Raw genomic sequence first — 23,078 nt, forward strand, 5'->3', positions numbered from 1 at the left:
AATAATAATAATAATGACAATAATAATAATGATAATAATAATAATAATAATAATAATAATAATAATAATAATAATAATAATAATAATAATAATGAAAATAATAATAATAATAATAATAATAATAATAATAATAGAAATTATTATTATTCTATTAAATATACAATTATAATAAAATTAAATAATAATAAAATAACAAAAATGTGAAAAAAAGGAATGAAATCCATCTACTAAATGCAGGAAAAATCTGGCATTAAACTAGTTAATCTAAAAAGTCTTTGTATAATTTCTTGACATTAGACACATAAATTAATTGGGATTAAATAATAATCTACTCAACCCAAATTTATTTATAAAGCACATTAAAGCAACCTCAGTATAAACAGAGTACTGTACATAGAAGTAGTGCAGGAATAAATAAGTAAATAAAACAAAAAAAATCATTGAAACAAAGGTACACAGAGTAAAATAAATTGTGGAATTGTTCTGAAAATGATATAAAACAATGAAACAATTAATAAAAACTAAAACAACCATGTAACACTCCATTACTCACACTAATTTAAATCCTGTGCATACTGATTTTTTCTAGAAGTTTAAATCTTCTTTTTTCTTTTTACAGTCGTCCTAACCCTCTGTTATAATGAGTCATTCAGCTGAATAAATTTGATTTTAAAACACAGAAAATACATTAAACTCCTGAAGCAGACTTTAATCTGAAACTAAATCAGAAGAAGTTGAAGCAGACAGTTTTTAAACTCTGAAAATTCATCCTGTGTTTCCTTGTTCCTGGTTTTATGATGAGATTTAAAGTTTGGTCAGAGAATTTCAACTTCTCTAAATAATTAATCTTTAATTTTAATCCAAACTCTTCACTGCGGTTGTTAACGAGTTAATCTGAGTTGTAACGGCTGACGGTGTGTTTCCTCACGCTGGATTTTTACATTTTTTGTAATATTTATGTTTTTTATTTTTTTAATGACTCACACGAACACACACTCTGACACACACTGAGGCTGCAGAGAGGAATGCTGGGTCACATGAGTGGGCGGGGCTGACCTACTTTTGTCCAATGAGAGGCCTTCGTCTCCTGATCTCCTCCCCCTGCTCGCCTCCCTCCCAGCCCGGACACATTGAACCTCATGTGCTGGAGAGGAGAGGAAAACAAACAGGAGGAGGGAGGAGAGGGAGGAAGGGAAGGAGAGAGGAGAGAAGGGAAGGAGATAGGGGATGAAACTGCTGCTGACAGTTTTTCCTCCTGACTCATGAAACCAGAACGCTGTGGTCCTAAACCCTCGGCCCCCTCAGTCCAGAGTTCCTGTCTCTTCTCTAATCACTTGAATCTGTCCTCTTCAGGTTTTGTTGGTCCTCGGCCTCGTCCGGCCTCCTCAGATGAACCGGCTCACCTCGGTGCAGCAGCTCCACGCGTTACGTGTGTTTGGACATAAAGAGAAGAAGTCCTCGGCTCTGCCTCGCTCTCGTTACCGCCTCCTTGGCAACAACAGCGGTTGCTAAAGCACGGCGATGTTGTGACGACCTTTATGACACTGAAAAGTAGGACAGGGCTTTAACGTGCCCGCTGTGCCGCTGCTGAGCTGTGACGAGGCCGTGATTCACCACAGATCCACACACACACATCGAGTGTGTGTCCTCACACTCCACGATGAATCAGTGCAGCTCGTTACATCTCAAAGACTTTATTAATTGATCACCTTAACGAGCTAAACCTGCGCTAATCTGGAGTTTTAACCACAAACAGAACAAATCTCAGATTTAAAATAAAACTTTAAGTTCCTGTGAGGAGTTTCTGAGTGATCCTCAAAAAGTTTCTCTTCTAGATTATCTGATCCTGATCCAGGTTTTTATATTAAATTCATGAGGATCTGAACTTTTCTCTCAGTTTAAATTTAACGTAAACTAATTTGGCCAAACTGATCCAGAAACAGATTCCTGTCACTGTGACGTTGTTTGGTTCGCTGGTTTTTGGAGCCTGACAGAGACGATCCAGAGGAGTTAACTGGATTGTGCTCCTGGTCGATGGGATTTGTCTGCTCTCTAATTCGTCAGGATGAATCTAAAGCTTTGGTTGTTTGGCTCAGATTTTCTTTCTGTTCATGAAAACAATAAAAACAGGCGTGTAATCCCAGCGGGAGCGTCTGCACGCTCACCAAATTTCTGATTTACATAAGCAGCTCAGAGCGCTGACCCACAGATACCTCTTTGGACTGGGTTTCTGAACCGGGACCTGTTTCTGAACCGGGACCTGTTTCTGAACCGGGACCAGAAAACTGAGCTTCCTGCTCACACAGACACCCATCAGAGGAGCTGAGAGTAAAGTTTTCTGGTCATGTGACTCTCAGCATCACTGGGCTGCTGGACCAATCAGAGGCTGAGTTTGATCTGTTTGGGTTGAGCTCTGTAATCCAGGCCCCAGAGCTGTGGACGCAGTCTGTGACCTTTGACCTCCAGGTTCAGGCGAGGTAAAGAGGCTTTCAGGTTGTGTAATTGTTCAGGCGTGTGTGTGTGTGTGTGTGTGTGTGTGTGTGTGTGTGTCCATGAGCAGATAATCTAACACATGCAGCCTGCTTCCCTCCATCCCTGTTTGATATCTGTACAGTTTTTTCCCACAGGTCAAAGGTCACAGCAGAGGTCAGAGGTGGAGCTGATGGCGTCCTGAGGCCGACTCATAAAATCAGCTGTTTGATTCTCCTGCATAGGATGAAGCTCGAAGCTCAACATCCCATCATCCTTTGTGTCTGTTGTTGGTCTGTCAGGGAGTGACGACGTCTCCAGGTCAGAGCGTGGAGACTTGGGTCTATAAGGTCTACGCAAGGACTTGAGTCAGAGTGCAGGGACTGGGGTTGGAGGTCAAGGACTCAGGCCAGAGGTCGGGAACTTCAATCAGAGCTTGAGGACTCTAGTCAGGCAGGAAGGACTCAGGTTGAAGCGTTAGGTCTTGGGTCAGGACTCGAGTCGGATTGCGAAGAATTGAGTCAGAGAGCAAACACTTGGGTTAGAGCTCAAGGACTTGGGTTGAAGTGCGAGGACTCTATCCAGGCATAAGGACTCAGGTTTGAGTGCGACTTGGGTCAGAGCGCAAGGACTCAGGACAGGGTGCCAGGACTTTGATCAGGAAACAAGGACTCGGGTGGAGGTCAGAGAGCAAGGGTTGGGGTGCAAGGGCTCAGGGTCAGATTAGGAGGTCTTGGGTCAGAGAAAAAAGACTTGGGTCAGGACACAAGGACTCAAGTTTGAAGGGGGCTTGAGTAAGGGCGCAAGGGCTCAGGTTGAATTGCGAGGACTAGGGTCAGAAATTAAGGATTTGGGTCAAGACGTAAGGACTTAGGTCAAGGCGGGGGGACTTGGGTCAGGGGGGAGGGACTGGGGTAAGGACTGAGGACTTGGGTCAGGACTTGAGGACTTGGGTCAGGGCGAGGGAATTGGGTCAGGGAATGGGGACTTGACTAAAGGCGGGGGGACCTGGGCCAGTATGTGAGGACTTGGGTCGGGGCAGAGGTCTTGGGTGATGGGGGACTTGGGTCAGGATGCTAGGACTTGGGTCAGGGCAGAAGGACTTGGCTCAGGGCAGGGGTACTTGGATCCGAGGCAGGGAAACTAGGATCAGAAAGCAAGGACTTGGGTCAAGGCGGGAGTACTTGGGTCGGGGCGGGGGGACTAGAGTCAGAAAGCAAGGTCTTGGGTCAGGGCGCAAGGACTCCAGTAAGGACGTAAGGACTTGGGTCGGAGTGAAGGGAACCTGGGTCAGGGCGGGGGGACTTGGGTCAGGTTGCGAGGTCTTGGGTCAGAGAAAAAAGACTAGGGTCAGGGCAGGGGGACTTGGGTCAGGGCAGGGGGACTTGGGTCAGGATGGGGGTCTGGTGTTTCTGGTGAATCCTCTCACCGAACGTGAACCTTTGCTCAGATCTTTGCTGAAACAGAAACACCAGCGTCTGTCTGATGTAAACTCACAGAAACCGTGTCCATGAATCCACTCTGTGTTCATGTGTGTGTGTGTGTGTGTGTGTGTGTGTGTGTGTGTGTGTGTGTGTGTGTGTGTGTGTGTGTGTGTGTGTGTGTGTGTGTGTGTGTGTGTGTGTGTGTGTGTGTGTCACGAGTGTTTCCAAACCCAGCAGATATTTATAGCTGCACTCGCTCGAGAAGGGAAATCAATACAGGGAGCTGCAGGCAGGAAGAATATTGACTCGGCCCTTCCACTTCCAGCCCTCACACACACACACACACACACACACACACACACACACACACACACACACTAAAAATACAACCATTCACATCACACACCACCACACACACACACACCGTCACACAGCAGCCAGCTTAATAAATGATTCCCCCAATGACCTGCTGAGCCCGCGCTGACACAGGAATAATCTGATTATCACAGACTTTCATTTGGCGCGGTACGTCAGGAGGAGGAGCAGGAGGAGCGGGAGGAGGAGCAGGAGGAGCAGGAGGAGCTGGGTCTGAATCCCACGTCAGATGGAAACAGAGATGCTCTCTCTATTGATCGCGCTCTTTCATAACATGTTTCAGCTTTTAATAACTCGTGCTGCAGGACGACTTCCCAACACACGGCCTCATCGTCGGCCTCCTCTCCTCCTCGACAGGACGGTCTTCGCTGCTCCTGCTCCACAGGACCGCAGCTCAGGGAGGAGAGTTTATGTAACTCCTGCTTTAAGGCTCAGAGCTGAGGTTTGGTGCAGAGACGACTTTACCTGTTCATACATCCAAACCAACGACTGTTTTTCAAATAAACTTAATTTCTTTGGCATCTGAGACTCTGAAATGGGCGGAGCCTCTTTCCTCTTCTCCTCCTGACTCTGGGGAAAAGCTCTTTGAGTTGATTTTGACACAAAGATTTACTCCAACTTTTCCAACACACCAAATATTTCCTTAACCCACATCACTCTTTGTTTCTGAAAGACTTCAGGGCTTTTATTTTGAAGGGGAGAAGCTCACTCCTCATCCTGTTGGAACTTTCAGATGTTTCGTCCGTTTCAGTTGAGTTTAAAAACTTTAGACTTCAGAGAAATTCCTCCGTCACCTCTCTCCTTATCGTCTCCGTCAGACCTGTTGCTTCACTCCTGTTTACTTTCACAGCTGGACCCTTTCGCCGCCGCGGCCGCCACGCAGAGGAAGAAAGAGCTCTTGTTAGTTTGGATAAGCTCGTGGCAGCAAACTTCAGACTCCATTGTTGCTGCGGGAACAATCTGAGGAGGTGGACTCTCTCAGAATAGCTCCTGGACTGAGGAGGACTTCCTGTCTCTGGGTTTAAAAACAAAAACCACCAAAGAGACGGTTCAGGCTGAGAGGAGACAGGAGAAAACTGAGCTGCAGTTCCTCCACTGTCCACTGGAGGCAGACTGAGCAATGAAAGCAGAAAATTTACAGCAAAAATAGACAGAATCAGATGTTTGCAGCAGATATTTATTCTAAAAACAGAGAACATGATCTCAGAATCATCACTTTCAACTCAGAAACGGGACAGAGACGTTAGATTCAGGTAAAATATGAGGAAAGGTCCGGAAAGTTCTACTTTATTCTTCTGTTTCTTAATCAGCCTGAAAACTATCAAAGCATCAAAAAAAGCATTTCACATCACATCTAAACTCACCTACATAACCAAACCTGTTTCCTCTGTGACTCACCTCTATGCTAAGCTAAGCTAACAGCTGTTCTCTCTGAAGGAGGAACAGGTGGACAAGAATCTGCTGCAGTGTTTTCTTCTACATCTCCGTCTCGATGGACGGACTCGGCCTCCGGTCCGTCACCTCCCTGTCTCGCTCCGCCTCCAGCTCAGACGCCTCAGGAGGTGGGAGGGGCCCCGTGATGCTGATGCTGCTGGACACAGGAAGACTCCAGGAAGTGGTCTGGGTCATGTGACTGTTTGATCGGAAGAAAAAGGGGAAACAGAAGTTACAGTGTGGAAAATAAGTATTGAATCCATCAACTTTTTTCTTATCACATTTATTTCCAAATTTCTCCCGGACATTGGTATTAACTCCAATAATCCACACATGAAAAGAAATCACAACGTTCAGGTCCATAAATAATGATTATGGTGAATTAAGTACGATAACACAGGAACAAAGTATTGAACACACCATGGAAAGGCTGAATACTTTGGACAGGAAATGCACCATACCACCTGAAATCTGTCAGTAATTATTACTTGAACTTCCAATTAGTGCAAACCAACATCAGCTGGGCTAGAGCAAATTGATGGTCCCATAAAAAAGGTGTTTTTTCACCAAGCAGTTAAATACCACACACCTCATGATGGGTAAAGACAAAGAGCTCTCTGAAGACATTCACAACCTGATTGTTGCTCAGCATCAGAATGGAACTGGTTACAGACTTATATCAAAGCACCTGAATATTCCAGTCAGCACCGTTGGGGCCATTATTCACAAGTGGAAGAAGCACCACCTTACCATCAACAGGCCACGCACAGGAGCTCCTTGAAGATTTCTGACCAGGGAGTCAGAAAGATAGTCAGAAGAGTACTCAACCAGCCAAGGACCACCCTGAAAGTGCTCCAGAAAGACTTGGAGGCAGCAGGTATAATTGTTACAGAGAAAACAACAGGCAATGCACTCCACCGCCATGGCCTCTATGGACGCTCAGCCCGCAAGACTCCATTCCTCAAGAAAAGGCATGTTGAAGCTGGTTTAAAGTTTGCTAAACAGCATCTTGACAAGCCTGTAGAATACTTGGAGAATGGTGTCTGGTCAGATGAGACCAAAACTGAACGTACTTCATTCCACATAATCATTATTTATGGACCTGAACGTTGTGATTTCTTTTCATGTGTGGATTATTTAAGTTCATACCAATGTCTGGGAGAAATTTCGTTTGAATTGCAGCTTTGGGAATAAATGTGATGAGAAAAAAGTTGACACGTTCAATACTTATTTTCCCCACAGTATGAAGCTGAAACCTTTCTCTCCTTATGTCAGAGTGAGATCCGAGCTAAAAAAAGGAGACTGTGTCTTTACGCTGATGATATAGTTTTAAACTTGTGTCCTGAACCTGAACCCTCCAGACTCTAAACACTGACGCAGAGGGAATGTTTGGCCTCATCACGGCACCTACAGCCCGTTCTGCACCGTCACTGGGTCAATCAGCTTAACGAGTTCAGCTCGGGACAATCGCTGTCCTCACCGCCCCCGGAGAGGACGGCAGCCCAAACCAAAACCTAAATCCCTTCAGATTTTAAGGCTCTGTGTTCTGAAAATGAAGCGTGTTGGCAGCGGAGACGGACCAGACCTGGATCCGGTGGAAGTCTGCCCTGAGACCCTCGCTGTAAACACTGTGGCAGAATCGTTAGCATCCGTTAGCATGTTAAATTAGCGATTCTTACTTGATGAAGTATTTCACTCCCTCTGCAGTGTACGCCTCCTCCCAGCCGTAAGGAAGACCTGCAGAGGGAACAGAAAGGTATCAAACCGTTTATCGGACGTTACCCCCTAAAAGAAAAGCTTTAACCCTCTGAGACAGAACCAGGACAACACGTCTCATCAGGTTTCCTCCCTGCAAACACTCAGCTCTGTACTTTTCCACCGTATCTCCCTGATCTCTGCGTACTGTACGAGCTGCGGGTGAAAAGCCTCTTAACCCCGATTCAGGGAACAAAGAGGGAAAAGTTTCAAGTGTTTCCCTGAGGCTGTAACCAAAGTTTCACACGTTCAGAGAAAGGACAGGGAGAGGGATACGGACTCAAACATGACGGATTACATGTTATGAAACAGAGGCTAAATCCAACACCACACCATCGCAGTAATCCTGCACAAATCTGGTGCTGCTGGCTCCACGGGGGGTCCTGTGTCAGCCCAGCAGATGCTAATAAACCTTTTCACACACTCATTACTGCTGCAGAGTGCAGAGTCGGTGAGTTTCTGCACAGAAATCAAACTGGAGAGCATTTCATCAAATCTCCTCGTCTTCATCAAACACTCCCACGCCCGTCCCTCCTCACAATAACTTCATGTATGAACACAGGGACACAATGCCGCTCTCACCGCGGGAACAAAGGCAGCGGATGGGAGCGAGGAGCAGGCTTTGTGTGTGTGTGTGTGTGTGTGTGTGTGTGTGTGTGTGTGCAGTGTGAAGGTGTGTGTGCTACATTTCACAGGCCAGGTTTCAACCTGTCAGGCTGAGTGTGAACAGGAGGTGTCAGGTGGTGGAAACACGTCCGTCAAAGACACAGAAACTCTGACACCAGTCAAAGGGTTCCTCGAAAAACCTGAAACCTGAACCTGGACCTGGAACAGTCTGTGCTGCAGGTGAGGCCACACCTGGACGGAGAGGTCATGGTCAAGATCTGTCAACCTCAGAAATTAAATTACTCCCTCTTCTCTGTCCTGGTCACTTTAAAGCTGGCGCCCCCTGCAGGCCTGGAGCTCGTTTCTCTTCACAGACCGTGTTTTTCTACTCTTCTGACCCGAGCAGGAAAAGCGTTCACACCATTTTAAAGACCGTGATCTTTTTCTGACCTGGGTCCAGATTTGATCACCGATCCGAGCTCTCCTCTCAACGTCCCACACGCCAAATAAAAACACACACATGGGCAGCATCGTGCGGACACACACTCTGACTCAGCAGGACACCACACACACTCAGCTGTGAGGAAGCAACGCATGATAAAACGTGATGCTCCTGCTGCACACACACACACACACACACACACACACACACACACACACACACGCTGGCCTCCTGCCTGAACTTCCGCTCTGCTCCTCTCTGCTCCAGCGTGTCACCTCCTTCACCTTTTCTGCCTGAGTGAGCAGAGAGTTCCCGCAGAGACTGGAGGTAAAAAAAGACGGAGGGCTCACGTTGGGTCGCTGGTTTTTCTCTGGATGAGAAGTGTGATTAAAAAAACAGTGTGAAGCTTTAAAGAGACAGTTCTGTGTTTCTGGAGTAAATTCATCCTTTAAATCAGCGGCTTTCAACTCGTCTGGTTTTGACGACAAGCTGTGACCCAGGAAAAACTTTGACTCACCAAAATCATTCAAAGTTCCCGTTATTCCTAAATGCTACTTCTCAGCTTCCTTTTTGGGTCGAGCAGGACCGGGTTGATTTACGGTACGTCTAAGTCTTTATGACAACACTTTACCGGCTGATGAAGTTTCGATTTCTTTTTGATTTCTGTGATTAATGTTGTAGTGATGGTGGACACTGGAGCCTAACTGTCAGACAGAAAAAGGACAGAAGAGCAGAAGAAAGAGAAACAGGAGAGAGATAGAGCACAAGCTAAAGGCTAACACACAAGCTAAAGGCTAACACACAAGCTAAAGGCTAAAACATGAGCTAAAGGCTAACACATAAAAGGTTATACCATGAGCTAAAGGCTAAAACACAAAAGGCTAAACCATGAGATATAAAGGCTAAAACACAAGCTATAGGATAAACCAAGACTTAGAGGCTAGAAAATGAGCTAAAGGCTAACTCATAAAACGCTAAACCATTACCTGAAGGCTAAAACACAAAAGGCTAAACCATGAGCTAAAGGCTACAACACCAGCTTTAGGATAAACCATTAATCAGAGGCTAGAAATGAGCTAAAGGCTAACACATAAAAGGCTAAACCATGAGCTAAAGGCTAAGATACAGGCTGAAGGCTAAAACACAAGCTATAAGATAAACCATGACTTAGAAGCTAGACATGAGCTGAAGGCTAACACATAAAAGGCTTAACCATAAGCTAAAGGCTAAAACACACGCTATTGGATAAACCATGACTTAGAGGCTTAAAAAATTAGCTAAAGGCTAACACATAAAAGGCTAAAACATGAGCTTAAGGTTTAAACCCAGGCTAATCTGTTTTTGATTATCTTAATTCCAGCCTTATTTTTCAAGATGGCTGCCTCTTTCATTTAAATACCTGCTAATATCAACAGTTCAAATGGTGAAATGAGCCTGAAATGAAATGGCACAGACTCTTCCTTGGGGTTACTCTTAGAGAAAAAAAACAAAACAAAAAAACAGCAACAAGATGTTATACATGTAAGACCAAAAAATAGTCTTTTTTTGTTTTATACATCTTTTAATCTTTTAAATTTCATTACTTTTTCCGGAGGAGTGGTAAATCAAAAAGTGAGTTTATGAATATTCAATAGAAATGGCGGCCATCTTGAAAAACATAACCATCTCTAAATTGCAAGCAGCAACCTCCTTTTTCCAAAAGAGTTTCCTTTAGAGTATTCGTTCCAAATTTCATGCTGTCATCAACAATTAAAGGATTTTTTTCAGCTATCGGCTTCACTGACCCTTCAAAATAAAAGCCAGGAATTTAACTTAAATTATTCTTACTATAAGTTGTTTTTCATTTATTTATTCTATTTTATTTTTATTAATTCACCTTCAAAAAGTTTCTTTTTTTTCTTTTTTCTTTTAAATTACCACATTTTATAACAATGGTCAGAAAACATGTTAAACTTGTCTTACTGTTTAATTTCTGAAAAATGTATGTAACTTAGTCTAGCTGCAAAACACGTTTAATTTTGCATTAAATAATAATAATAAAAAAATATATATATATATATATATATATATATTTTTTTTTTTTCCAGACCCAACAAAAACGGGGTCGGAGAAGAAGAAATAAAGTGTTTCTGTTTAGCTTTAACGCTGGATGATGTGAAAACTGGATGGTTTCAGGTTTAGGGATCTGTCAGGATCTAAAACTCATTCACAGCCCAGCTTTAATGCTGGATGGGAGCTGTGCTGAATCACTTCACACTAAAAAAATCAGAACTGCTCCTTTAAACCTGCAGATAAAAACCCTCAGTCCTGCTGAACGTCCACATGGACGGATGCTAAAACACGCCGTCACAGACCGAGGACTTCCTGTGGCCCAGATTCTGGCAGTTCTGACTCAGAGACAAGAAATGAAATGTTCAAGCTTCGATGAAAATCTGAAGATTTATCAGTCATGTTGGAGGGATATGTCATGGTCACTGTGTGTGTGTGTGTGTGTGTGTGAGAGTGTGTGTGAAAGAGGAAGACAAAGGGTTGTGATGTTAGAGCCTTCATAATTTGAAAGGTGAACTTGTATCCAGGCAACAAGGGATGTGATGAAGAGGATCTACAGGTGATGCTCATACACACACACACACACACACACACACACACAGACCTGGATCTGTCTGACCTAGTTCCTGAGCCTTGTTTTTGTCTCTAGCAGGACGTGATGGAGGAGGATGGAGGGCGTCTGTGATGCGGCGTGGCGGCTGTTCATTATGTAAGCGAGCCCACGTCCTCCCACTGAGCCTCTCTCTGATGGAGGAAATTAGGTGAGTGTGTCACACACTCACACACACACCGTGTCCCACTGAAGCAAACGTCTGTGAGCTTTAAAAATAAAAAGACAGCGTTTACGAGCTGCTGCCAGAATCTGAGCACGCCGCCTGTTTCTGAACTCTCCACCTTTTGTTCAAACCTCAGAGGAAGGTGTTCACTTTATTTAAAACGCAGAGTGTGACGAAGGCTTCAGAGTCAATCTGATGTTTCCTCCCACTGACGTCTCATTTTACCTCCTTCAGACAGGAGGAAAGGCTCCTTATTTACCCTTTCTGCAGAAATTATCTCCTTTATATTTTTTTTTATTGGTTTGTTTTTTGTTATAATTATTTCTGTTTTTATGAGTAATTTTTTTTCTCTTTTCAGATGACTTTTTTCCTGTCTCTGAGTATTTTTTTCCTGAATTATCGAGCTACTTAGAAATCCTGTGAGAACCTCCGACCTGCAGACGACTCCCGTGGATGTGTGGTGGCTCCTGTGTCCCACACGGATCAGAGACCCTGTTTGGCTCATATATGCCTTATCCTTAACTTTCTACCTTTTGATGCCACATCTTCGTCTATTCCTTAAGTATTACACTAAACAATAGGCTTATATAAAATATAAGGATAAAGTTGAAAACATAACAAGGGTATCATACCCTGTGTGTGGCTAATACCTTACCTTTATTGACCTGGTACGGACCGGTAGAAAGTTAAGGATAAGGCATATATGTGCTGAACAGGATCTCTGATCCGTGCAGGACACAGGAGCCACCACACATCCACGGGAGTCGTCTGCAGGTTGGAGGTTCTCACAGGATTTCGAAGTAGCTCGATAATTCAGGAAAAAATTACTCTGAAAACAGGAAAAAAAAGAAATAATTATATCAAAAAACAAACCAATAAAAAAATATTATTTAGAAAAACAAAATTAATTAACACAAAAAACAAACCAATAAAAAAAAATATTAATCAGAAAAACAAAATTAATCACCACAAAAAAATACTCATAAAAACAGAAATAATTATAACAAAAAACAAACCCAAGAATAAATTACTCTGAAAAACCTGATTTTTTTTTTTTCTTCAAGTGAATGTAATACGCTTCAGTAGATTCCTGACACAATTTCCTCCAAAAATATCATATTTTTACACAGATTAAGTCAACATTCTGGTCTTTACGACAAGTAGTCTGGACATTTTTCTAAAATAAATCCTTTATTTTTTGCACTCCAGGATTTCTGACCCATTTGGGCCTCTAGAGAAAAAAGTTAAACTCTTACAGCTTTAAAAATGCCAAAAATGGATTCCTGACAAAATTTCCTACAAAATTATGATAATTTTACACAGATTGGGGTAAAACTGTGGACTCTGTGAGGACTTCAATCCCAAAGATTTCTCATAAACTCTCACTCTGCACTCTACTTGATTTCTGTCTCACACTAATTAGGAGTTCCGTGCAGCTGATGATGTCACTCAGCATAACAGAGGATACGTTACCATGGCATCAACTGACTCCCCAACATCCCATAATATGCTCTTACATCTAGGAACACTTAAACAGCCATAGCGGTCAGTAGGAATGTCGTAGAGAGATGAAATTAACGCCAAAACGTTTGTCTTATTAAGATGCACGACATGACGAACCCGAGGATCCGTCTAACGCTGCTTGCAGCTTTAATTGATTTATTATCATGAGGCTGAAACAGGAGCTTTAGTCACTGTCAGACCTCTCTGCACTGGATTTGCTTCTGCGGGCACTTTAAAAACTTGGCGCCCACCATGTTTCAGGACACCTGGAGGTCACATGATGATATTAAACTAGCGTGAATCAGCCACATATTTTCAAAAACCAATACCCTCCTCATTTGTTTCTAAAAATACTTTCGTCCACACATGACCAAGCAAATCCTCTGATAAATTTAGCTGGATGCCAAACCCATACATGTCAGTGTTTTCAGGTGTGAAACCAGCCAATCAGAGTGATTGCTGCAACATTAGGGAACCAAAAACTCACAGTTTTCAGAAAACATCAATTTTAGTGACGTCGAACTGTGATTCAGCGTGGATAACAGCCTTAACGTATAAAAATTAGTGGGAAACTCACAAAAATGCTCATTAAATTGTTAAAATAATCTGAAGGAGCTCCTAAAGCTTCTGCAGGAAGTCAGACTCTCTGCAAACATCCTGAATCTATCAAAGGAGAAACGAACGCACATCTTCGCCCAAAAACTAAAAGAAAGAGGGTCAGTGATCGGGGTAAACAAACTTCTTTAAACAAAACAAACTGCTGTGAAACAAAACCAGCTGACGTTGCTGACTGACTTCAGCCTCCTGATAAAACCTCTGTCAGCTGATTGGCTCCAGCTGAAACCACCGTGGTTAAACTCAGTGACCTGAGTCTGATGTTTCAAATCAGAATCAGGTTTCTCCGTCCTCTTCCAAAGAAGATAAACTCAGGATACATTTACAGATTTTATTCAGAATATTTACTCAGAAAAGTTTAAATACACACAGAAAATAATCCAAACATGATAAAAACATCTGAAGGACTTCAATCTCTGCTCGTCTAATCCTACAGATTAACTCCTTCACGTCCGCCTCGCTCCGTCCCTCCCGTCTGAAGGTGAGTGAGGTTTCCACGGTGGCTCCTCCCACAGCGCGTGACCGTGTTCCTACGCTTCGCTCAGCTGGCTAATCTACTGCACGAACATGAGCATGAAGCTAACAGAATGCTAACAGAGGAGCTAAACAGCAACCATATGACAGAGTGAGGCTAAAGCTGAAGAGTTTGTTAAATGTTACCGACACAGAGACAGAGGAGGATCAGTCTACAGGAGCTCATCACCGCTCAGCTGAAGTTTCATCTATTGTTCACGGTTAGCTCCACCGCGCCGGCTTTAGGCACTAACTTCCTGTTTCTAACGAACGCTGACGCTCGAAGCTGTGTTGATCAGAGCCCACCTGCAGACCTCCACTCTCAGCCCACTCTATTAGAGGCTCCACTCTGAGATCTGTCAGCAGGAAGTGATGTCAGGATATGACGTAAAAAAAACAAAACTGTATTTTTTCAAGTTAACGATTAAATAATTAAACTGATCACTGGATTTGGATCTTTCTGGACATGATTAATTAATCACACGTCACCTGGCGTCGATCTATTGTTTCGTTATGATATTGACATTAGTAGGCCTTATGCTTTGAGCCGTAGCCATTAGCCTGCAGTAGCTTTTCTTTTCTCTTCCTGTCTGAAAACATTTACCTGCTCAGTATTTTGACGTTTGGAGTTTTCAGTGTTGTTTAAAAAGAGTAACTCTGACATATTTCTGTGATTAAAGATGAAATTCTGCTTTAAAACCAAAGTTATGCTAATGTATGCTAACTGCTAGCATATCAATGCGATTTCCCATATACTTTAGCATCGAGCTAACATTGTTTTTTAAATGAGGAGTCAGGTTAACCGAGGTCATCATAACACAGAAAAACAGGAAGTGTCTAACCAACGTAACTTTGAAGGCAACTTTTATTTTGAAAGGTTAACGTCATATTCTGATGTCACTTCCTTCTGATGGTGGAGGAGGGGAGGTCTGCAGCTGGACTGTGTTGGATGATATGCGACCCTGTTAGCGTAGCAGCCAGTTGCATGTTGGTAGATTTTGTAAGAAATTGTTAAAAACGTGTTTTTCTTTCCGTTTCCTGTCCTCACACCTAGCATAGCTTTGACGCTAACATAGCCTCTGTCGTCGACTCCCGTGACCTGGATCAGTGAACCTCAGAGTAAACAATGGACAAAACCTCCAAACGCTCATGACGTCCAGTAATGTTTGACGAATCTTTGAGGAGAGGACACTGGAGTGACACCTGGTGGTGAAAACCCAGAAGCTACGCAGTGACACGGTCTGGTTGACAGAGACTAAACAGAGAGTCATGCAGAGTTAAGACAAGCGTCCGCAGCTAGCAGGTTCACAGGAGATGAGGAGTTGTCGGGGGACAGAGAGTTCAGGTTGAGGCTGGTCTGCGGGCTCCCTCCTCGCCGACTGCGGTGGATCCTCTAGAAGGTCAGCACTGAAACGGGGAGGACAGGAACAGCAGGTTTGCAGGATCAGTTGGTTTCATCCGGCGGGAGTCTCATGCAGGGCGGCTCAGAAACACAGAGGAGGAGGAGGAGGACGTGCAGAGCTGCATGCGAGGAGCTGAGATCACTTACAGTCGACCTCCAGGATGGCTCTGACCGTCCGTGTCAGCTCCTTCGCCTCCTGGGCGAGGGAGGACGCCGTCCAGGGGGTCTTCTTGTAGCGAGGAGGGAGGCCTTGGGACGCCGCTCCGACTTTAGCGTCTGCGGAGCTGAAACACAAGAGAAAAGTGACACACAGTGAAACATGGAGCCAGGAGGAGGCCCAGGAGGAGGTCAGGAAAACCCGAGCCTCATGACCCCGAAGAGTCAGAGTTCAGGTCTGCTTCCTCCTCCCGGCGTGTGATCTACCTGCTGCTTTTACCCACAGAATCAGCTGTTTGTGCTGAAGATTTAAAAATCTGCCTTTATCTAAAAGAGCAGGTGACGCAGCGTGTTTCTGTCACCTGAGAAACTGAAGATTTGGACGTGATTGTGTTTATTTTGATGGCTCTGAGCGTCAGCGCTCATGCTGGAGGGTTTCTGGGCTCTTAATCTCTTTAACGCCCCAGATGATGATGATGATGATGATGCCACCTGTGGATGATCTCAGTGCGATGACTAAACCCACACTTTCAGTTTCATGATGAGATGATCTAAAAGCTGAGGATGAGCATGAAGCCGCCATGAAGCCAGCTGTTACTCAGAGATCTGTCCCCTCTCCTCCTCTCTGGCTCATGAAACACAGACAGGATTTAATTCTTCATCCTTTTTCTGTTTCTCCTCCATCACAGGATGCTCTTTCGTTTATCGATGCTCTGACTAATGAGTGCAGAGACAAACACTCAGCATCAACACAAAGGTCGTTAAGAGGAGACAACGAGCTGCAGACAAAGAGACGACGACCTCGGCGAACCACTCCACCGTCAGCCCACATGCTGCCCAGGAAGTGGACCACAGGTGGATCGAGAGCACCTGAGGGGGTCTTAGTGTTATGAAAGGAGAGCCCAGGTGTCCCACTGACCTGGACCGAAGTGAAAGGGAGCCTGGGCAGGTGGTGCCACAGCTGGGTGATTTAACAACCTGACCGATTGACCTGGTTTATGGACGGACTTGCACAACCCACCAGCAGGTGCAGGTAACTCGTGATGTTACGCCTCAGGAGAAATCAGATCAGGAATCAGACGGCAGGAAACAGAGAGGGAGGACTAGGAGGGTCTGATTACTCCTCAACACAAGGCTAGAAAAGGAAGGAAGGAGGCTAGGAAGGAAGGAAGGGGACGTAAAATAAACATCAAGAATCTACCTCTCCAGATCCGACTGAAAATAAAAACTTAAAAAGATTTTTTCTTCTTCGTTGGTACACTGTGTCACAACGCTATGCCGTCACGCTAATACGTAGCCAATGTGGCTATTAGCATCCGGCTTAGCTCTGTACCAAACTGGGCTGATCCAGACTGGACCACTTGGTGACAAAAGGGGGTACAGACTCTATTTGGACCTACTTTGGGTCTAACTGACTCTCTGTTTCACTGTAAACAGTAACTCACACATAGGCTTCAGTAATGAGTTACTGAAGAGTTAATAATCTAGTCAGTCTCAGCTTCACTGTAATTGTATACACAAAAACTCACAAGGGAATCACTTTTGGTTATTTTTTGCCTCAAGAGTCTCAGCTTCATTGTAAATAGTGTCACAAATAGACTTTACTGGGACTTGTTTAGATTGTGAACCTGATAAGTCTCAGCTTCACTGTAACTACATACATGGAAAATCATAAGGGAATCACTTTTGTTTTTGTTTTTTTGCAACAGGATTCTCAGCTTCACTGTAAATAGTGATCAACTCATAGACTTCACTAGGACTTGGTTAAGTTGCGAGTCCTGGTCAGTCTCAGCTTCACTGTAACTACATATATGGAAACTCAAAAGGGAATCACTTTCAGTAATTTTTGCCTCAAGAGTCTCAGCTTCACTGTAAATAGCAACACATAGACTTTACTAGGACTTGCTTAGGCTGTAAACCTGGTTAGTCTCAGCTTCACTGTAACTACATAAACGGAAACTCAAGTAGAAACCACTTTTTTTTTACCTGAAGAGTCTCAGCTTCACTGTAGAAAGTGAGTAACAAAGAGTCTAGTTACAACAAAATCAGCTGGGTTCATCTCATCATTCCAGTACCTCAGCTCTGAGCTCTGATTTTAACTTTACAGACCTGGAGTGATGCCCTGTTGCCTACTGAGGCTCCTTTAAGGGGTATTTTGGCTTCACTTTAGTACACCTGGAGGTAGAGGCGTGTGGTCCGTCTTTTTATGAGCCGATGTTTTGAGTCTGAACTTACAGTTGGATGGAAACCTCTGGCTGTGACCTCGCAGCTCGCCTTGTTTCATAACCCCGCTCCACGGCTCCTCGCTGTTGCTGCTGAGCGCTGCAGGCGGCTATTATCTGCTCTAACCGCTGGCCTACCTGGGCTGAAATGGGCCAAGCTGGACCACCAAGTGTGTGTCAGGGAGTGTGTGTGTGTGTGTCAGTGTGTATTAAACTGGGCTAATGGGCTCTGCTCTCTGCAGGACCTCTCATTATGTGACTCTAATGATGGTTTCAGGGTCAGACAATTATACACACACCTTACACTGAGCACACACACTGACACACACTGCTGTTTGAACACATTATTACATCAACACACACACACACACACACACACTCACAGAGGATGCAGACGTGGTAGTTGCTAACAGCAACCAGTTTAGCAGAGACCAAACCAGAGTCATTAGCATAACCACCATGTTGCAGGCAATTACTGAGCTCTTTCACACACACACACACACACACACACACACACACACACACACACACACACACACACACACACACTGATAATACCTGTGGCTTTTCATGGGGGTGTGACTTTCGAGCAAGAATTCTTGAACGTTCTGCAGCAACAGAAGAAAACAGAGAATCCTGTAACCACGGAGGAGCCGAAACGTGAGGATTAAAAACACACAGATAAATCAAACACTCGTGGATCACACACTGAGAGCGAGATTTGTCCACAGACGGTGAATATAAGTCGGGATAATTCCTCCTGTCTGATCTTTTACCTCCACGAAGCTCAGTAGTTTCCCCGTTGACATCTCAAAACCCTTTTTGGTCGCTTCGCTCTTCCGTAGTTGACACTCCAAGACAGCCACTCTCTTCTTCAGCTCCTCAGTTTCCTCCTGCACCAAAACAGAAACACTTGATCAACTCAAAACTTCCCTTTGACCTCTCTGAACTCGACCCATGCTCCATGCACCGAGCCAAAAATCACTCAGACACAACTTTATTTATCTGAGCTCTTATTTTGAAGAGTCGCAGGTTGTTTTTCTTCAGCTGAAGAGATGAACGGTTATCTCTGACTCGTGTCATTGTTAAGGGGTGTGACAAAATTTGTGGTGCAAAATAAAAACGTAACAAACAAACTTTATTTAACGGTCGTAACATTTAATGAAAACTACAGAAGGGCAGCGGGTAATCACCTGTTTCAGCTTGTTCGTCCTGCTTCAGTATGACGCCTGTTTCAGAGGTTAAGGAAACGCCAACTGTCAATCATCCTCCTTCTCATCAGCTGACGCTAGCGTAAGCTAAAGCTAATCTACTTGCTGGAAGCTATGACCCATATTGTGCTAAGTGGCTGTGGTCATGCTAACCATGCTTCAGACTGAAACAATGTCCAAGCATCAACCAGGTTAAAAACAAACATAAACAAATGATTTGAGGGAACAAAGGATATGACGTGTGTGTATGTATGGATGTTTGTATATATATTACTTGTCTAATTATCTTATAGTTTCAACAGATGATGATATATAATTTGTGTTTGTGATGAAGAAAAAGATCAAGGTAAATTTATCATTAACTAGTTATGATTAAGAGAAGGGGTAGGATTAAATAAGCTGATGCTTCTTCCTTCTCCTTTTCGAATTTGTCGAATTTGTTTTAATTTTTGGAGGGTTTCTTTTTGTTAAAGTTGTTTTGTTTTTCCTTTTTTTGTAGTTCTTTCTCTATTATTATTTATTTTTGTGTTTTCATTTGTTCTTTCCCTGCTGATTTTCTTTTTTTCTTTTTTGTATTTACACAAAGTCCTCCCCCCTCCGTCCACCATTATGTAATGTAAGACTATAATACGGCGTTTTGACTTTGTGTAAGTTGCTCATTGTGTGTTTACAGTTTGACTTTTTTTTTACTTAATTTGTTTACAGTTTGACTTCTTTATTTATTATTGTGTTTACAGCTTGTTCTTATTTATCATTGGTTTAAACTACAGTTCTTATGTTGACAGTTTTATATTTAAAGTTACTTGTTTTAATTTGATACTGTTCTGTCTCTGTCTTGAATCATATGGGTATTATAATGATTTGTGTTTATATACAATATATATCCTGTGTATATCAATGAATTTATTATATATATTGGTCGATATATCGGATATCAGTCGATATATTGGTGGATATACCGGATATCGGTCGATATATCGGTCGATATAACGGATATCGGTCGATATATCGGATATCGGTCGATATATTGGTGGATATACTGGATATCGGTCGATATATCGGTGGATATATCGGATATCGGTCGACATATCAGTGGATATATCGGATATCGGTCGACATATTGGCTGATATAGCGGATATCGGATATTTTTTGCCCCAGTATCTGTATCGGCATCGGCCCTAAAAATCCTTTATCGGTCGGGCTCTAGTTCACATGTTCGAAAAAAAAATAAAAAAAATAAAGCAAAGCAAAGATAAATGCAGTCACAACATCCAGGCTATTAATCTTGTTCAGTATGCTGACTGTGTCTGTGATAAATAATTAAACACTTAATGAGTTTCTGAAATCTCTCTGAAATCCATTGAACATTAACTGTCTGATGCTTTTTGACACATAAAAAAAATAACAGACAGAAAAGATTTGGTTTCCAGTCACAGATTTGTAGCATCATTTATCTGCTAAGAGAAACCGAATTTCCTTGGTGCCTCTGAACGCATCACAGACACATACTGAATTTAAAGCCTGGTGTTTTTAACAGGTGTTTGTTTGAAGGTGTTCACTTTAATTCTGAGGGTCTGAGCAGATTTGACTCCACTGTTTGTTTTCAGACTGATCCTCTGAGAGCTGTCAGCTGCTTCAGTAACACAGTGTTGGGAAAGGTGTGTTTGATTCGTTCTGCACTAAACTGTGATACAATGATTATATTATGAATCCTAATAAAACTCTATTCTGAGGAAAATGATGCGAGTTATGTCGGTCAGACAATCGATTCAGTGAGGGAGAAGTGAAAAGACATTTTTGAAGCCCTTTCAAACCATTAGCCCTGAATCATATTTCATATGAGTTGATGATTTCGTCTCCCCTGTGTTTGTGTTTGTAATATTTTGTCGCTTTCCTTCGTGAGCACTTTGTTCTGCAGCGAGCCGAGGGCCTGAGTCAGCTCTGAAATGTGTCAGGAGGTTTTCAGAGCAGCTTCCTCCTCTCTGCAGAGTTTTCATTCCTGTGCATCGTCCTCCACCTGCATGTTGCTGACCAGATTTCTACAAAAATAACCTGTTGGAGGAGAGAAACGTCAGCCAGAAGCTGCTCAGCGACTGAGTGAGTCGCAGCAGAAACACTGACCCAGATTCATCAGTGATGAAGGAGGGAATAATGAAAACTGGGAGGGAGGGAGGCGAGCTGGGAAATTATGAGGTGTGAAGACGAGCTCTGCATAAATCTCATTATTTAGACGGCAGAGGAGCAAACATTTATCTAGCAGTGATTAAAACGGAAATTAACGACGTCTCACAGGTCTGTCTCATGTTCCTTCATATCCGTCTCAGTTTCACTTACATTAAAGTTGTTAAAGAAACTTTTTCAGCCGGGAAATAAAAGCTGATGCCAAAACCTGCAGCTCCTCCTGTTGAATTTTTGTGAATTCAGTTTGAGAAATGACCACCAGGGGGAGTCTGACGAAAAACACTCTTCTCAGGTTCGTTTGTTTCTCCGAGTTTTTGATAAAAAAGACCAAAACCTTGTTTGTTGGCGCTGGTTGCTCCGCCCTCTGAGTCTTCAGCTCGGCGATCTCGGCCTCCAGCAGGTGGATCACCTCCTCGTAGTCCATCTCCATCCCCCTCGCCTGCTTCTGAGCCGCCTCGGCCAGCTGGATGCGGGTCCTCAGAGCCCGGCTCTCCTCCGCTCCCACTTTGACCTCCTGGAAAACAGAAAACAGAGAAGAGGAGTCAGATTCTGTGGTGCGTTCAGGGCCCGCTCAGAGCTTTGAGCGAGCTATGATTTTGCATCCTGGCGTCCTGTCGCTCTGTGTTTCCGCCTGAGGAGAGTTTTTCCGGATCAGCAGGCTGAGCGGTCCCAGCAGGACTCACACAGACCTGTCAGGGCTCAGGGTTTCCCTCGCTCTGATAAGGTCTACGACATTCAGGGAGAAACATCCTGCAGGTGATAAACCACGTCCCCTTTATCCCCACAAACTGACTCTTCAAGTCTTAGAAAATAACTTCAGGATCATTTTCTTTTTCAGAGCGGCCTCCTCGCTCTGCGTTCTGTTCAGGGCGTCGTTAGATTTAACGACGCCCGGTTTTTAAATCGCTGAAATGTTTCCTGCTCATTATCTTCAGACGCAGTGTGTTCAGAGAAACGCTAACAGCTAATTCCTTTAAGTGTTTTAAATATCTTCACACCCTGACGAGCAGAATTAACTTTGGTAGGCAGCAACAGTCCATCTGGTTTCAACATTTCGTGTGTGTGTGTGTGTGTGTGTGTGTGTGTGTGTGTGTGTGTGTGTGAGGGAAACCAGTCTTCAGAGTGGAAGTTACATAACTCATCATGGTGAAACCTACACCCACAGCTCTGAGCCACAGTAACACCTCTTTACTGGGGAACAACCACTCCCAGTAGTGTTAGCAGACTGGAAACCAGTAACTTTAACCCTTCAGGTGTAACACACACGCTGCAGAGCCAGGTAAGGTGATCCTGAGAGGCTGTAAGAAAGACTCAGGCTGTAAATCAGAGTCTAACCCACAGAGTGACTCCACAGTGTTTCTCCATTTGTTGTGATTCATTCCTGGTTTTATCTTTGGTTTCAGCTGCTCACGACGTAAACAAACGCTCTTGTTTCTGTTTCTGACAGACTCAGATTGTTTTCAATTGGACTTATTGATGAATAAAAGGCATTTTAAACCCTTTTTAATAACATAAAAGTGAGTTTTTAAGCCTCTGTTGTGATTTTTGGACTGTAGGGGAGAACAGGGTTGGTTGTCACACTCACTTTATGTGTGTATCTAGACCTGTGAATGTTTTTGTAAAGTGTCTTGAGATAAATTTTGTTATGATTTGGGGCTATACAAAATAAAGACTGATTGATTGACTTTATCTCACCACCAGAGGGCGCTGTCTCTCAAATAGTTGATTGTTGATCATTGCTCACCTATGTAGTTTTCTCTGGAGTCAGACAGCTGACCGTGAGGTGAGAGGACTGTTTGTGTGTTTTTTATGTTTGACTGTAAATATTCAGCTCCTCCCGTGTTTTATTTTTGGCTTTTTCACAAAACAACTGTTCCCATCAGAGAGTGTGACGATCAATCAATCAATCAGTCTTTATTTGTATAGCGCCAAATCATAACAAAC

The 23,078-nt window shown here is 43.5% G+C and overlaps 1 protein-coding gene across 4 annotated transcripts in view; it reads right to left on the minus strand.

Moving 5' to 3' along the window:
• Positions 1 to 13,834: 13,834 nt before the first annotated feature.
• stxbp4 (syntaxin binding protein 4) overlaps positions 13,835 to 23,078 on the minus strand; it is a 48,314-nt gene continuing 39,070 nt past the window's right edge. For all 4 annotated transcript variants that reach the window (XM_074663042.1, XM_074663041.1, XM_074663044.1 and 1 more), the window contains 5 exons: positions 21,469 to 21,648; positions 18,518 to 18,634; positions 18,300 to 18,349; positions 15,511 to 15,647; positions 13,835 to 15,368 (listed from right to left, as the gene is read on the minus strand). In XM_074663042.1, coding sequence (XP_074519143.1) covers positions 15,355 to 15,368; positions 15,511 to 15,647; positions 18,300 to 18,349; positions 18,518 to 18,634; positions 21,469 to 21,648 — 498 coding nt within the window. In that variant the 3' untranslated portion in view covers positions 13,835 to 15,354. The remainder of the gene's footprint in view (positions 15,369 to 15,510; positions 15,648 to 18,299; positions 18,350 to 18,517; positions 18,635 to 21,468; positions 21,649 to 23,078) is intronic.

This window comes from Halichoeres trimaculatus, unplaced genomic scaffold, assembly GCF_033239565.1.
Source record: "Halichoeres trimaculatus isolate MK-OKI-2021-1 unplaced genomic scaffold, fHalTri1.1 fHalTri1_scaffold_23, whole genome shotgun sequence".
NCBI lineage: Eukaryota > Metazoa > Chordata > Actinopteri > Labriformes > Labridae > Halichoeres > Halichoeres trimaculatus.